The 17,316-nt window shown below is 45.9% G+C and overlaps 1 protein-coding gene across 1 annotated transcript; it reads left to right on the top strand.

The window, feature by feature from the left end:
* Nucleotides 1–357: 357 nt before the first annotated feature.
* Nucleotides 358–15,957, top strand: STPG1 (sperm tail PG-rich repeat containing 1). The gene is made up of 7 exons (XM_075173872.1): nucleotides 358–494; nucleotides 1,595–1,698; nucleotides 6,236–6,337; nucleotides 7,104–7,314; nucleotides 11,202–11,367; nucleotides 12,807–12,997; nucleotides 15,787–15,957. The coding sequence occupies exons 1-7, from the start codon at nucleotides 443–445 to the stop codon at nucleotides 15,861–15,863; spliced, it is 903 nt and encodes a 300-aa protein (XP_075029973.1). The 5' UTR covers nucleotides 358–442; the 3' UTR covers nucleotides 15,864–15,957.
* The last annotated feature ends 1,359 nt before the right edge of the window (nucleotides 15,958–17,316 follow it).

The following is a 17,316-nucleotide window of genomic DNA, read 5'->3' as shown; positions in this document are numbered from 1 at the left end:
CGCCTGTGATTGGGCGCCTGCCGGAGGGCCCAAAGTAACAGGCGCAGTGATTGGAAGAGAGCTGGGTCGGCCGTTGTCTCGGCAACCAGGTGTACGCGTTCCCTCGGCCGCCGGTACCGCCGAGGGTCGGAGCGTCCCGAGACTCACCGGCAGGTACCGGCAGGTAGAGGCCGCGCCCGGCCGCACCACGCTACCTTACCTGGGGTGGGGGCACCCCCGGCGCGCACCGCGCTGCCTCACCCGGTCAGGTACCCGCCATTCCCAGCGTGCACCGCGCTACCTCCCAGGGCGGGCTGACGCCGTTCCCAGCATGCACCGCGCCACCTCACCTGGGCGGGGCGGGGCCGTGGCGTTGTTTCCTGTAGCTCCACAAAGGGTTCTGTCAGAAACAAAATGGTGGTCCTAGAGAGTCGGTGCGTTCGGTGTGTGGTAGCTCTGTGAGATGGACACCTGCCTTTCCGCAGATACTCATGGATGTTCTGAAGGAGCAAAAGGTACAACAAGCAGAAAAGCACGTAGTGAACAGGAACAGCGCTTAGAATGGTCGTTTCCCAGCTGAAGAAGCCATGCAAAGGTTTTTCTTTCAAAGCACAGCAAGGGTTTATTAGTGAAACCAATCAATAGGAGGTGGCATCCGGAACAATTCATATCCACAGCGAGTTGGAGGTGTTTCAGGTCCAAAATTGCTCTCCTTGGGGACAAACCAGCACAAGGGACTAAGAAATGCTATCAAATCATAACCCTCCTGTTGCTGTGTGTTCTGCAAGACAGTGGGAAGTCTGCTGTTTGCTGCCTTGTAGCACTGACCGCCTCCTTGTCCTGTACAGCACCCCTGTAAGAGCCCTGCCCCTAGCAACTACTCGGACCTCCTCCCTGCACTAACCTTCCCTCTAATTGCAGAGCTCATCTTAAGAGCTGTACTGTCCTTGGTCAGAAGCACACTTACATTTTCAATCACCTTATATTTAAACTTTCCTATTGCAGCACTATGGCCAGTGCAGCTCTGTGACTGATGGTAATAACACCAGAGCTTGATTAGACGAGGTAACAGTGTTCTTGTCATGATATGTCTGTGAGAGACCACACAATTTGAAAAACTGTAGTAGCTTCCACCTCACCATCTCTTGGCAGTCAACAACCCCACCAAGACAAGGCCTTTGATTCCAGGCCTGCAAAGCGCAGCGCTTCTTGGGTGGCACCGGGCAGCTTAGGGTCTGATTTTGGCACAGCCGGGGCATTCCGCATCTTTCCTCAGATTTTCAGTTTAGAGAGGGTCAGCCCGGAGAAGTGAGTTGTTAAGATGCCTGACTCAGTAAATGAGGACAATCTGCAAAAGTGATTTAACAGCACTGAGTCACCCTTAAAGCCCATTCATCAACAGTAGTGCTTCGAAGTGCTTTTTTTCCCTTTGCTTCTTAAATAAAATGGGGAAATTAAATGCAGAAATGACTGCTGATTTCTTGACTTGAATACTGCATTAATGTTAGGTTTGCCTTTAACTTACCCATCCTATTTAAAATGAAAGCTGGCGTTGTAGTTACGTTTCCTGTATCTCCATATTCAGAATTTTGTTATCATTGGCTGTTCCTTTTAGGTTTCAAGATTTGCTTCAGTCCTTATAAACAGCATAGGAAAGTAATCTCAAACTCAGAAAAAAAGGGATTTAATTCTCAATCAAAGAGATTTCAGTACAACCAAGTGAGTAACAAAAATGTTTGAAGTTTATGTCTTTGTTTTGAATTTTTTGCAACTCATAATGATCCTGTTTTGTAACAAGAATAGCAACTAAGTGTAGATCAAGGTTGTTAAATTAACTTTGTAATCACAACTGATAACAGTATGAGAAAAGTGGTAATGCGATATTATTGGTTTAAACCTTGAAATTACTCCACATATAGCACCCTCGTCTTTACCATCTCCCCATCTCTCACCCACCCAGCTTTGGCCCTGGTCCCATTTCCAATCTTCTTGAGCTCCCCAGGACACATACATACATGTTGCATTTCTTCTGGAATTCAGGAGCAAATTCAAAGAAATCAGTGGAGTTAATGCTTGTGTAGTGATAGCACAAGATGACCCCTCCTATCTTCACTCTGCTATTTTTCACTCTGAGCCTTCCCTGGTTTGTAGGAGTTACATTGGTACATCTGTTATCTGGCCAGCAGAGGGAAGCAGAAATATATTTTAAAACCTTACTGTTTTCCCAGCCTGCACTATGCAGGGTTCCTTTTCAAGTCCAGCCAACACTCACAGGTGCCAAGGGCCTCCTGGGCTTTCTGGATCCAGCTTTCAAGCTACTTCCTCTGCTGGTGGAAAGAGGATGCCCATGGCCCCTGCTGACAGTCTTCTGCTGTCTGGTGGCTACGTGGTAATCCCAGAACTCTGAAAATTAAGTATATTAAGAATTTCTGAAACTTTGTGTACTGGGTATGTAAAGTAGGTAAATCAAGGAAGTATTTGGCATCTTCTCTCTTTCTTCTTCTGCCCTTGGCATCTTCTCTTTCTTCTCCTTCCTTTGATCTCTTCATCCTTGCTTGTCTCTCCCATCTCAGTGATATCAGGAGTGTATTATCTCAGGATTGAATAACAGCAATCAAGGACGTAAAGGACAGAAGATGAGGGAAAATGATCAAGGTAGAGACGTTGCTTAAATACCTTCTGTAGGCGCCATCAGTCTGTCTGGTCAGCTTCCAGGAGTTCCAGATGACCTGATGCTAAGTTCTGACTAAAAGAGAAGAGGCAGAGTCTTAAGGTAGCTTCACAAAGCACTCCCTTCCCTTTGAGAATTTCCTGCTTGAAGGGCAGAGCAGGCAGGAAGCCAAACCACAAGCTACACAAGGGCTTGGCTGATTCTTTCTTAAGCTTTATCCCTAGAGAAAAGTTACTGCACCACGTAGGGGAGGGGAAGCATTAACACTAGACCGTTTGGGGGCTGCTGACTTAGTTTCCTCCATCAAAAGCACTTGACTGTGTCCTCTTCAGCGCAAGCCATTTTGGAGCGCATTCCTTTAGCAGGGTAGTCAGGAATAAATGCCAGTACATGAAGTTTACCCACTTATAATTTAGGCAATGTAAAGCGCTTACTTGCTTCTTACTACCTGACCTAGAATACCTAACAGGTGAGTTGACCCACTTTTGTAACTCTGCCAGTTTACCACTGTCTTCACACATCCCTACGGGTCCCGGAACACTGGAGTTTGCAGGGTATTTCTGACGGACTTACCTCGCAGCTCAGTGCCCCCTTACATTACTAGAATATGATTCAAAGCATTCAAAGGGCACAGGGGTGTGCAATCACTTTAGCAGGAGGTAAATTTCCAAGGGTGTGTAGATGTCTAATCTCCAATTACTTTCAACAACACTGAGGTGATGATGGGCATGCCAAACCCAGAGCTGGATGCATTGGATGGGAGAAGGGCTCTGTAGCTGTTTCCCTGACACGTGCTATCCTGGAATGCGCTAATCGAGAACGTGCTGCCGGCATAGTAACTCCCCTCTACGGGGCAGGGCTGAGCATGGGACTCTGTCCAAGCCTCAGCAGGCTGGTCAGCAGGAGCAGCCAAGCCTGGGCAACACCAGGGAATGGAGCTTGCAGATGCAGTTTTTTATCAGCTGCTTTGGAAATCTGCTGCAATTTTAATAGCCAGTTCTAGCAAATTGGACCAATCTTGCTTTCCTCAGCACAACCCTCTTGTCCACGGAGCACAGGGTGGAGAACCTCAAGCACGTGGCAGAGCTTCCACGTGGCAGGGCCACGTGGAGATGCAAGTCGAAGACCAGAGCAGAGAAGTGTCTGTTCTGCTTCTAGTTCTGGGGGTTGATAAAAAATAGTTAGCTCAGGATCCCTGCCTGCTCCATATGTGGACAAGCCCTCAGACCACATCTTCAGAAGTCTCCTCCTGTGAGTTTGGCATCCTAGGAGCATGACACAGGGCCTGAACTGAAACACAGTGTACGTCAGAGCAGCTCTGCTGAAATTCCCAGAGTTGCATCACATACCTCAGCTTTTGGTTTGTCCTAAAGTATTTTCCTACAAAGAAAAATATGTAGAAAAGATTATTTGTGACCATCTGCTTTAGAACTCAGGTGGCATTTTTATGAGGAAGGCCAAATCTGGAAGGATTACATCTGCAAATAACAAGAACTGGAGACCTGGGATCTGATTCCTTGCAACGCTCTTCCAGTTTTAATGGAAGTGGCACATATTTGGGTTTTATTATTTTTAGCACTGTAGTAGCGCTATTACGCTTGCCCATGCATGTAGCAAGAAACAGCTCAGCTGCAGTGGAAAAACAGACTGGTGAAGTGATTTACCCATGATCTCACTATAAATCAACAGCATCTTCTCCAGTAGACAACAGCGCCTGCCCGCTCCCATCTATTCTTCCCTTTAGTCTACTCTTTTGCAAGACCAAGCAAAGCAAGAGCCTCCATTCTTCTCCCTGCCATTTCTGGTTGTTTCTTAAGGGGGAGCAAGTCATTCCAGGGTTGCTGCTGCTGTATGGCCATCAGCACAGGTCCTGTCTGGATGGTGATTTTTAATCAACTATATACTTGCCCTATGCAGGCTTCCATTTCCCCACTTTTAACCTTGCATCTTTCCTGCTCCTTCCTGATCCTGCAAAGACTTATACACAATCAAATCCCTTCATTCAACATCATGTCTTTGCATGAGTGGAATAATACCCAAAGTACTTTCTTTTCTACTCTCAACTCCACATTGCCTTGTTCTTCACTCCCACGCATCTTATTCTCTTTCCCTCACTCTTATGCCCGTGCTATTTTTTGGGGGGCATCTGATCATTGTCAGAATCCAACTCTGAAGTCATCAAAACAGAAACTAAGTCACTTCCGGTATATTTTCCATTGGTAACTGGCAGACAAGACAATAAATGAAGTTCACATAATGGTAGAATGCTCTCAAAGATCAGAAACTTCAGCTCTTTGCATCCTACATACTGGAATCATTTCACATTTATGTTACTACAAAGTTATTTCTTTCACCTTGTATGGTCCCAGATGTCCCAAATCCCACTTTTTTTTGGGGGAAATTGGCAGAAGTAGGGCATGCTACCAAGGACATTCAGCACTTCATGGGACCAAGCCTGAAAAGCTGGAGGTATCATGTACAACACAGGCAGGTTTTGATTTATTTGGCTCTATAAATAGAATCTCGCCCAGCCTTCTTTTTGAAAACCCCAGAAAGAGAACAGAGTCAGGAGAGGTGTGGTGACTGCAAATAATGCATTCTGCCCACATGCTGAATTAATGAGGTCCAACTCAGATGTTACAGGAGAGATTTTAGATTTGCTGTGGCTCACAGTCTATACAAATTGCCAGGTAGACAGTAGAGAAATTTGATCTTCCTCATACTCAGAAATATTCGGTTTTCCATGCAACAGGAGACTTGCATTAAAAGATTATAATTTTGAAACAATGAAAACGTCTACCTCAATGCACAATTACAATTAAAGCGTAAAATTTGGGGGTGCAAGTGATGGCTTGGAAAATGATACCGGAAATACAATAATACCGTCATTTATGCTGCTGGTACACCTTCAGCTGGAATGTTATGTTTAGTTCTGGCCACCCTAACTCTAAAAAAGGCTACGGCAGAAATAGACTTAATTTAGAAATAAGAGATATGATCATTAAAGTCCCAGTAAAGACTGAAAACACTGAAGATGTTTAATTTAGAGAGAAGGCAAATAAGATGGCTTGAAATGCATGTGAGATAATTAAGAAAAATGAAATAGTGAGCTTCTCCCATATCATATAAAACAGAAGAATATCAGCATAAACTTAAAACCCAATAAATTTCAATTTGAAAGAAGGAAGTAATTGTACAAACAGTGTTCATTTTCCATTTGTAAACTGGGATGGTATTTACCATGAAAGATATACAAATAAAAAAAAATAATTAATAGTTGTTCATTTGTGGAACTCACAGCCATAAGGGTCAGTAAGCGAGGTTTAAAAGTTGTTTAGATACATATGGACACATGTGGACTGTATGGACCATTGTTCTGTTGCAGCATCACTGTTCTCAGAGTTATTCCTAAAAGAATTGGTGTGTTTTGGTCGATGCTCAGAAAGATGAAGAGCAGGGATGTACTGGGGAAAGGAGCTGTCCTGTTAGCATCGGTGTGAGCCTGTGCCTGTATGTCATTGTGTTTGCCCCGGGAGAGAGTAACTCATACAGCTTGGTCAACATGTGTGATATTTCTCTTGCTAGAATGAAAACCCAGGCCCAGGATTCTATAGTGTAACTCATCTGTCTGCAGAGATCAACAGCACCTCATTGTCAAAGAAAGGAACTGGATACTTCCCTTCACTGGTAAGAGGAAGCATTTTATTTCAGACTGATTTCCAAAGCTGCTAAAGTCACCTAGTGCCTTTGTATTGACTTCAGTGGACTATGAATCTAGTCTTTAACTGACTCTGTTGACTATGTCTGCAATACCTATTTACTGTTGTATTTGGGATGTTTCTAAAATCCAGTCAAGAAGGAAAATAATTTCTCATTGTCAAACAGTTATAATTAAGGTGGAAGTCCAACAGCTATTTTAAGCTGCTTTTTCATATGCTCTTACCTTTTAAATTTCTACTGGGGCTGAAATTTCCTTTGCTCAGTCTCACCCAGAGGTGGCCCGTTTTCATTTTGCATGAACCCTTTCAAGGAAAATTGGCAGAGCTGTTGTTAAGTTACCAAAGTGTAAAGAAGGATACAGACACACAGTTTGTGGACTCATTTAGAATATTGTACTAAGCTATCTGAAATTCATAGCTAAAGTGGATAATTTCAGGATCTGTTCTCTCTAACACAAGACTTAAAGGTTGTCTTTAAGGTTTCTTTTGCAAGCTGATGAGCATCTCCACCCCAAAAAGAAGAAATCAATGAAACTTAGTACCTGAAAAAGTCACTCTTGCCCCCATTTCATCTCATAGAACTTGCAGCCATCAATTCTGTATAGCAAAGTTTCTACTGTTTTTAAAATGCGAAAGGTGATTAGAATTACATTTGGTAAATTCCAGGCCTCAGTTACTTCCCAGTTTCTTTCCAACTCAGATACTGACAGTTTCCTTGCTCCCTGTGTTTCCAGGTTCCACGCACTGCATGTGAGAAAATCTCCAACTATCCAGCTGCAAATGCCTACAAGATCTTGCCATGTTTCCAGTCCAAGCAAGACTTTAGCAAGGGAAACTCTAGCATGTTTCAACAACCCATTGCTAGGAAGATTGAGAAAATCCCCACTCCAGCACCCAATCAATACTATGTAAGGAGATTTGGAAGGGAGGACAAGGGGGGGCACAGCTAATCTCTAATGTTTGTGAAGTGACGTTTGATGTTCCAGAAAACACTAGAACTAGCTGTAACCTACCTAGTTTGGGTACAGGTCTCAGGGTAGCTGCAACAGCCCAGAGCTTTGCGCCAGGTGCTCACCCTGTGCCTGATGATTTTGAGGTCTGTGCCACTGTGGGCAGTTTGGCACCAGTATCTAAACGAACGAGCACGAAGCGAGGTCAGGTATTTCCACATGACCTGCTGTCTCACCTCTGATGGTGCTGCAGATGTACCCTAAGCTGTTGTGAACCTTGAACACACATCGGGCGGTAACTCTTCAGTACGAAGGGAGGAAGAACACATCCCTGGCCCTGGGACAGCAGCAACCCCTGTCCTTGCCACATCACTGGCTATGATACTGAAAGACCCCATAGCATCCCACGAGTTTTCATCCCAGAAATCCGACCTGCATTGGTTGGTTATAGGGAACGTTTGCCAAGAACCTCAAGGCAGGTGAATGTTACATCTTTAACAGGTACTGGGTTTTGAGGTTCAACCTCAGAGCTGGGAATCAGGTCTGCGTACGTACAACTGATGTAATTGACTGTGCCCTTCCACTTGCTGTGGAGCTGTGCCAGTTTATATCAGCTGAGGACCTAGCCTTCAGGTTCAGTTCCTGAACCTCCTGCTGATTCACCCTTGTGTAAGTCACTTAACTGTTCTGTGCCTGATGCTCCCCACCCATGCCACGGTGACCAGGCTTCACTGGGGTGTTGTCAGCTTTAGTCCACAGGAATTCAGAGTGTGTTCTGAGATATGGAAGATGTTAACAAAACACAAGTGTTATTAACAATTATCAGATAGTTTATAATAATATACACACTGCTAATGGACTTTCCTGTCCCTTCAATGGTGTCTTGCTGTAGCTGTGATTACTTTTGGATTGTTTTGTTATTCTTTAGAGAGAGTTTTTGTCTTTTTCTGCACAGCATGTCTGCATTGCAGCCGTTTCCTAGGAGCTGTCCCCCTTTAAACTGCACTTTAATGCAAGATACATCCACTGTGTGGTGAGGCAGAGCACATTGACTCTTTATAATATTTGATGACTTTGCATAGCTGTTTAAGGCAGAATGAAGATGACACAATTTAATAAGTTTAATAAGTTGCCACTCATCAGCTGAGACATCTTAACTGGCTGCATGCATGTTCTTGAAGCAATTCATGCTTTTATAAAGTAATTTGATACAGTTTAAACATCAGCAAAGGTGTTTTAAACAAACATGTGTTACCTCACAATTTGGGTGTGCAAAGAGCACACGTACAGAGTTACCAAGACTCAGCTGACATGGGGTAATCATGTTCGCTCACACAAACTATACGCTAAGACTGTGAACTTTCTTATAATGACTCACTCCAACTGAGTATCTGCCCCAGCATGTTCTAAGTTGATTAAACTAGTTTGCAGGCCATAATTATTTTCTATATCATACTATAATGGATTCGCATCATATTATTTTTAACATTGTAAGAATTTGCTTCTGGGAACGGCCTTCTTGAATTAATCACTGACTCATGATTTACTATAGGAGATAATATCTCACCTACAAGAAGCAGAACAGGAAACTATCTATTTAAAAGATGGCAGTGTCTGATAATTTATGACTCTAGACAAAGAGACATCTGAGAAGAAAAAGAAGGCCAGATCCTGCAGTCTTTACATGGTCACTGCTCTCACTCAGGCAAAAACGAACTTTTGTCTAGTAACTGGAGGATCTGCTTTTGAGGCAGCGACAGCTGAAACTTGACAAATATTGGAGAAAAAAAAAAAGAGTGAGAAACAAGAAAACAGTGTCCCAAGCTGTCCTCAAAGCTCTGGGACCAAACCCTATATTAAAATAAAGCCAGTTAAACATCATGACTATTGTAGGCATTTCACTAGCTGAATATAGGAAACACAAGAGAAAAACAGGGAAAAAGCATCAGTCTTTTCATGTTTGAATCTTTTATGCAGGTTTCTTGCTACCTCCTCACTCTTGTGCCTGAACTCTTCCACTTATATCAGTGAATTAGCCTTGACTGTTAGATGTTTTCTTTAACTATAACCTGGTTAGAAAAAGTCAATTTCAGCAGCCAACAATAAAAATCTTTAAATCCTGGAGCATGTTCCAGGAGGTTAGGCTTCATCTTGGGAATCTGAAGAATCTTTCCCTTTGTCCCATGTCATCGTGATCTATTCTGTGACTCTGGGTAACTCATATAACCTTTGGCACCATAGTTTTTTTGGCTCTGTAAGGAGAGCAATTCTCACTTTGAGTGTGAGGCTCCGTAGGAGCTGGGGATGAAATGTGTTTCTATGTGTATTTTGTAGCAGAGCTGCAGTGTGCACCGGGGCAGTGACTGCAGCAGGTAGCTGAGCGCTCCAAAAGAGCAGCGGGACCTGCTCCCCCAGGGACTTTTGGCACCTCTGTCCAAGTTAATTAACCCGGGGACCGCTAGTAGCATAACAACAGTGCTGCACACTGAGCTTGGTGCAAGCTGCAGGAGGGCACAAACACTCCAGTAGTTATCTGCAGGCTTGAACGAAGTGAAATACAGATTCTTCAAGTCATCCTTAGCTCAAAGCCATCAGCCCACCCTGCAGTCCCGGCAGCAACAGCCATAGAGACATCTCCTTTTCTCTGTAGTGCTTTCCAGGGGCTGCCACGCAGATGCCCCTTTGGTGTCTTGGCAGCCCCACCTCAAATTCTGTGCTCAGTTGGTGACTCGAAGAACACCGGACACTTAGAGCTGACGTCGGAGGAGTCTGGAGACAGCAGTTAAACACACAAAGCCACATTTTCTGCAAGAGTTTCAACTCCTCGGCGTCTGTGTAAATGCAACCTTTACATGCTGGGCAGTCACAAAGAGACCTGCCTACAATTGGTAAGCACTCCCAGATTTTGGCCCTAATACTGCCTACAGCTGTATCATTAGAATCACTCACAATGGAGACAACTGGATTTTAAATGTGGGTTTTCCTTTGTTGGTAATTACCCACAGGTAAAGTCAATTCAAAGGCATTCACAAGCCCTTTTTCTTTTTCTGAAACAGACCTCTATGGATTTCTGCAAGCAAAGCAACAATGTTTCTGGCCAGACAGTGTTTGTGTCCAAAACCACAAGAGGATTAAATTTGGAAAAATTTGGAAAATGGCCTTCTCCATGTACGTGAGCCTTGAGCTGGGAGGAAAGATGTTGCTTGTGTTTTTGGTTCTGATTCTCCAGGGTGCAGAGCACCATTGCACACAAATTCAGGTCACCCAGAGCTTCTTAAGGCATGTTAGATTTAAGCAGGTGTCAGGACACTGGTGAGTCTCCTTTCCAAGAGCTGCGGGTAGGTCCCTTTGAACCTCTGCTGAGACAACCATCCGGAAACCATTCTGACAGTTTTGAGTAGCCGTAAGGAATCACTAGAACACCCCACAACTCAGTGTAGATGCCAGAGGCTTCAGGAGAAGCCACATTAGTGCATAATGTACCAAGCTCCACAGTACTCTAGCTGCAAGAGAAGTCTACTCCTGGCCCGTTGCCTGGTGAGGTTTGAGACCTGGAGTGTGAGGGCATGTAGCTTTGTAGCTTATCTTACAAGTTATACCACGCGTGAGTTCTCCTCCTGTTTGTTTGATTCTTTAAAATTGCTAATATCTCCATTTGTTCCTATGCTCAGGACAAAGTTTAGAGTTGCCTTATCAGTGTCCCTCGAAATAAGCTCTGCCCAGGACAGCACGTTTTAAATCCAGAAGTGATTTCCCCACACAGTCCTGTTATACCGGTTCTTTTTCCTTCTGTTACATTCACTGACTGATGCACTCTCTTTCCTCAGTGCCACTGTTGCGGCCTTGTTTGGTATTTACATCCCTTTCCTGTTTGTTTTGTAGGTCACTACAACATCAACGATTCCCTCATCAAGGTGTCTCCCAAGGGTATAACATCTTGCTTCAAGTCAAAGATCTCCCGCCTAGCAAGGATGGACAGATTTACTCCAGAGCCTGCAACCTATCAGCCACATAAACCTACCAAGGAAGCAAAGAAAACTCCTTTCAGGTGAGTGCAGCCTGGAAGACGTGCCACTTTCACGGGACATACGAAAATACGTCAGACAGCAGAGCGATCCCGCAGTGTCCCACTATATCGCCTGGTCCAATGAGGCCAGTTATTGCCACAGGTTTACAGGAACTGGCTCCGAGGTGGAAGTGTTACAGTGCACTGCCTTGAAGGGGAGTGTGGGTTGATAACACCCTGGAGCAGTGTATCAGAGGTTCCTTTATCAGATGATCTCTCAGACATTTACAAACAGTAATTAAATACTGCACCACCCTTATGATGTAGGGGTAATTTCTTATCCCCATTGTACAGAGCAAGAAGCCAGAGCACTCATGACCTGGAAAAAGATCCTTCACATCCCAGGCAGAGGCTTTAAGCACGAGGCTGTGTTTCTTTTGCATTGCCAGTGCCTAATCTCACCCTCAGAGGAGCACACAATCTGGGAACCACTGGGCAGGAACGGTGAGGGATGCTCGTGGCTGCGCAGCAGCTCAAGGAACCTGCTGGGTAAAACATGGGCATTTCCTCAGCCCTCGCTAAGGCTGGGAATTAGAGCTGGAAAGAGGCTTGTAAAGCTTTCAAGTACTTCCTTCAAGCTAGAACTGCCATTCCCACGTATTCCATCCTACCGCTTGTTTCAAAGAGATTAAAAGGCATGAAAGGAAACTCCCTTCTCCCAGGCCCTCCTCCCGCTGTGGTATCCTTGTGAGAAGACAAATAAATCTGCCCATCAGCAAATTGTTCAAGTAAATTTATTGTCACCATGCAGTGACGTTGCCTGGCCTAAGATTAAGATCAACAATAAATTCCTGACCATGGAAAAGAATGAGAACATGAGAAAGCCCACGGCTCTCCTTACCCAACAGGAGTATCTTTACTACATCTCTCAGCAGTTGTATCTTATAACAGGGGTTTTGTAAAAAGAGTGGGAAGCTGAAGGCTGGGAGGGAAGCAATGCCAAGTGGCATCTGATAACGACAGAGGGCTAGAGGAAAAGGCAAATTAAATATGAGACGAGAAGATCGCCAGTCTGTATTATCAGAAAACACAAAAACACTCCACGCCCAACTGCTGGGGTTAGAGCCTGCTCCCTCTCCCGTTTCAGTCAGTGGGAGAGAATGGGAGGAACTCCCAGTTGGAGTCATTTGGCATCGCTGTCTTGGTTTCAGCGCTATCTTGCTCTGGAGTAGCTGAGCAACCAGGTCTCTACAGAGGCTGGACCACTGGCAAGTCTTTGTATTTTACAATAAACAAAGCGGGCTGTCTATGGCATTGCAATTGGACCCTTTTTTCCCCAGATCATTTCCCAAAGATTTTGGCTTAGGAGGATAAAGCATCCACCTCCCCAGGGCACTTAACAGAAACCACAGCTTTTATTCCCAGACATAAAACCCCATCAGTGTGGGACAAGTTCCTTAAATTTCTTTTTCTCCTGACAGACAGAAATTCTGCTTGACTCTTTCTGCTCCAGCCATCCCACCGTGTAAAGATCCTCCGTCGCCTGGGCCTGGGCAGTACGACCTTGTAGATTACAAAGGGTGTCCGAAGCAGGACTGCTCGAGTGCTGTGTTTGTCTCAAACACAGGGCGATGGACAGGGAGCGGATCACAGGAAGGGTTCCCTGGGCCAGGTAAAAATAAGCATTGTTCTGAAGTCCTCACTACTAGAGACAACAAAGCAGAAATGTGACTAAACAGCGCTATTGCCCACTCAACAGGAAAAAACCGAAGCACAGAAATCAGGAGAGCCCACCTGCAAAGGCATGTGGACACCTGAAGACACACACCATTTCTAAAAGGCACTTAACTCAGTAGCACAGGGCATGTAGGACCTTTTGTGAACAGGGGACAGTAGGTTTATGATGAGCACCAAGTGTCTAAATTCTTACAAGATCAGAGCATAGCGTCTCCTGACACCTTTACAAGGTCTAATATCATTGCAGCTCTGGGCTGAATGGTCTCCAAAGGGTCACACAGCAGCAATGTGGCTGAAGCAGCACTAGAGTCCTGACTAGCAGCTCTTTATCCAACTTGTTCATCCATACTTTACAATATTATTTTTAAAGACAAGATTGAAAAAAGCATGTTTGCAACGTAAAGGCCATTAAAGTAGCACTGACTTCAGTGCATTTGACAAACAGGTTCTGTGAGTTCTGCTGCATGTGTAAAACTATCACATAATTCTGGCTGTTGGTACAACAGACATTTCACCTGCAATATTTTTGTATTTGATTGGAAGAGAGGAGCACTTGCAGGGAGAGAGGAGGAAAAAAAAACGGAGGGAGTGGAGAGAGCCTTTCTTACAGTGGAGAGAGCCTCTGTGCCCCAGCTGGAGAGCAGCGTTACAGAGCACCTCAGCACAGTCTCCTCGGTTTTATACCCCTCTGGCTGTCCTGTCCTCCATAGGCTTCACCGGAGCTTTCCCGATGTAAAGCTGAGTAAAGTGGGAGAAGAAACACATCCTGCAGCTTGTAATCAGGAAATGCCTGGTGAAGCGGAAGGAGGGACCCACCCTCAGTGAGGAATGGGTTAAACACACCGCGCTGAGTTACGGTGACGTGCCACCGGTCCCTCTGGCCAGGACCGGTGGGCAGCTGCCCGACCCCTGCAGGCAGTGGTCACAGCTCCAGTTGTTCCTCAACGGCAAAGGGACAGCTCACACAAGGAACAGTGCCGAATTTTGACCCTCTCTGATAAGAGAGAGGAAGATGCAGGGACAAATCCTGCTGCAGCCTCCTCGTGTTGCGCAGTTCTTGGCGGCGTGGACACAGAGCTCATCATGGGGTGGAGGCAGAGCTCAGCTCAGCCTGGGCGGATCGTGTCCCTCAGTGCCCGTTGGCTAATCGTTGCCAGGCGCAAGTAACATTATTTTTTCTGTTAGTCAGACTCATATTTCTTGCCCTGTTTATTTCTTCTAAGATTCTTAGGCCCTTCTGGGAGGTTACTGAAGGGCTGGAAAAGCAGACATTAGCAATGCTGCTATTATTTCTAGTGTTTGAACTTACCCAGCTGCAGATTTTGTACCAGCCACAGACAGCGAGAGAACACGCTGGTGCCGTCCGTCTCTCCGGAGCCCTTGTGGTAATGGGCTTTCCTGGAGCCGTGTCCGGATCGTATCCCAGACTTGCAACGTACTGCGTCAACGTGCCAACTCCCCGAGAGCTGTTCTGCTGACTAAGCTAGGACAAGATCCCCAGCCAACGTAAATCAGTCCGTTTCAGTTAAAGGAACAGAGCTAGGCCAGTTTATTCATGCTGAAGATCTGGCCCGCAATTGTTAAGGATGGTTAGCAAATTAATTAAAGAGGAAGCGAATGGGCTAGAAATACTTTCTGCAGAGGGTAGAGAAATGCCCTGTTTCATTTTCATCAGTCTTTTATGCCAATTTGATTAGAAACCCATGCAATACCATGTCAGTGCATGAAAAGGACAAGGGGACACCATCACCACAGACATAGCCATCCAGGCACTCTTCGCTCTGTTGCTAGGAAAAAACCACATCTCCTTTCCACTCTAGCCTGAGAAGAGGGGAAGAAAATTCCACTGGAAAACTCCCAGTCATGAGATTAGAGGTGACTCGAGCCCTTTGCCCACAAGAACGCACAATACGTGCAGAACTATTCTGTACTATACCACAACGAGCAGAACTACAGGGAGGCAAAATACTTCACAGTTAAATCAGTCAGTGGCTGATGCAAAGCAGCAGCTTTATTAAAGGCTGGTTATTCAGCAGTTGTTGATGCCTGGGCTGTTTGGAGCCAGGGTCTCCGTGTTTCCAGGAACTCTGGGTAGTCCCTTGCACAGGAATGACAGCCAAATGTACAATCAAGACAACCCTCGATGTACTACAGGCAGCCCGAAATCTGTGCACACCAAATGTTAGCACTAAACTCTAATTCTGTGGCCAAGGACACTTTCCAGCTGAAGATACTGGGACATTCACACAGGCTGAGGGTTTTCATACCCATCTCACTGATCAGAAATTTAGTTATACAGATCCAAGGGACTCCCTGAGGAAATAGGTGAGAAAGCAGCGCGGAGGGGACCCTCCTGACTTCGTTAAAGCTTTCCACACTGTGAAACAGATGCAGACAGAGTTTCATTTTCCTCTCTCTTTGATCCTCTCCGATACTCAACCCAGCACCAGGGCATCTCCAAACACAACGTGTGGGTGTCCTAACAAAACACAGGATGCTGTTTTTCCCTTTATAGCGATGGAGAACCACACCACACACCGAGATCCTCAGCTGCTTGGTCGATGATGCAAGGAATGAATAAGCATGAATAAAGACACAGAAACTGGGTGTTATTTGTAGAAGTGAAGAGCAGAGCCCTCCACCCAGCGCTGGGGATACCAGGGCTCTTGCACAACTCAGCTCACATGCTATGTTTCTCTTTTTTATGCATCTCTGTCATTGCAGGCACTTATTCACCCAGAGCGCTCGGGAAGTGTTCCTTCATCTGCAGCCGCGGGAGGAAGTGGCTCCCAGCGCTGTGAGCAGCAGAACCCGGACACCAGAGCAGGGTTCCTCAAGTGGGACTTCTGTCAAACTCTGCAAAGCACACGCCGACTCATAGCGAGCAGTCCTGTCCTCGGCCTGCCGCGGTTGGCTGGCTGATAGCTCAGCAGCTAATTAGCGGTACTTGGTACTGTGTATTGGAAGGTGATCATTAGCTAAAGTGGATTGAAAGCTTCCAGTTTTGTAGATGTTGAATAATTACTACAATTAATGGGAGTTGCAAAAAACCTCCTCTTGGTGCTTTCACCTGATCAATCAAAGAGTAAGCAGGTGCTGGAGACTGAGCGTGCCCATAGGAGCTGTTACCCTGGCGGGGAGTCCTGTCTTACCAGGGTGGAAATAAGTGAGAAGGGCAGCGCGGGCAAATCCCGCACCTCTGCCGCTTGCTCGCTCAGAGGATGGACATTGGGTTCGCCACACAGCGCCAGCCCTCAGCGCAGCTGAAGGACAATGCCGGTGCAGAACGTGTGCCAAAGCTCCACGGTGTGGGGGTGCGTGTGCCCAGACACCCCCTGCCGCCCACCCGCTACCTTTTACAAGGCAGTTGACTTGAGCGTTTCTGACTGGAGTCAGCACAAACCAGCTGCCGACTGTCCAGAGCAGATTCCGCTCCAGAGGAAGCCGCTCTCATTTGTCAGCGCGAGCCCTTTGCAAAACACAAGTGGGTTCATACTTTCACACGACCTTTGTTCGCTCGGAGGTGAATCGCCTTCATCACTCGTATCTTAATCTTCAAAAGGAACTGGTGGGCTCCGGGCAAAGAGTCAAGAATGCTTTCACATATTTGGGAGCTCGGCTTTACGCAACCTCGACAGCAACTCGCCTTTGCTGGAAGGGATGAACGATACTGAGCCAGTCAGCAAAACACCCACCCTCGGCAGGGCTGGCAGGGGGCGGTGACTGCCTCTGCTCTTACGCTGGCGTGAATCAACCGGCATTTCCCTGCACGCAGCGGAGTTACCGCGATTTAAAACCTGACAAAGTCAGGATTACCCAGAACCCGCACAGAAGAAGTACCTGGTCCTCCACCTCCACCCCATGAACAGAAAGCCGGGGGGAAGTCATTTGCGCGGTGCAGACACGCATAGCAGGGCAGTTCTCACCCTGCAAAACTTAGGACAGGTTCGTAGCCAGTGTGAAATGGATGACTGTGAAACCCAGCAAAATTCATCACTGTTCTGCTGGGAACCTGCAGTTACGATGCGAGATGATTTTTGCTGTCATAAATTAGGAGTAATGCTGCTAGAATCAATGGAGTTAGATTAGTGTAACTGAGAAGAGAATCAGACGGGTAGTGCTGTGTTTGCACTGGTAGGAAGTTAGCCCCAAAATCAGACTTTTAGAGCAACTAATTGAGGGATGAGCGGTCACCAAGAGGCCATAATATTGCGTGCACAAAAAAGCCCACAGTCGCCTGCAGCCCTCCCAAAT

Source organism: Calonectris borealis, chromosome 25 (genome assembly GCF_964195595.1).
Source record: "Calonectris borealis chromosome 25, bCalBor7.hap1.2, whole genome shotgun sequence".
NCBI lineage: Eukaryota > Metazoa > Chordata > Aves > Procellariiformes > Procellariidae > Calonectris > Calonectris borealis.
Note: the sequence above shows the minus strand (reverse complement) of the source record. Positions and strands in the feature narration are given on the sequence as shown.

Excerpts from the sequence above, each read along its gene's own strand:
- STPG1 (XM_075173872.1), top strand. The coding sequence starts at position 443 with ATGGACACCTGCCTTTCCGCAGATACTCATGGATGTTCTGAAGGAGCA. Across the intron at positions 495-1,594 it reads ATGTTCTGAAGGAGCAAAAG|GTTTCAAGATTTGCTTCAGT; the intron begins GTACAACAAGCA and ends TGTTCCTTTTAG. Across the intron at positions 12,998-15,786 it reads GGAAGGGTTCCCTGGGCCAG|GCACTTATTCACCCAGAGCG; the intron begins GTAAAAATAAGC and ends CTGTCATTGCAG.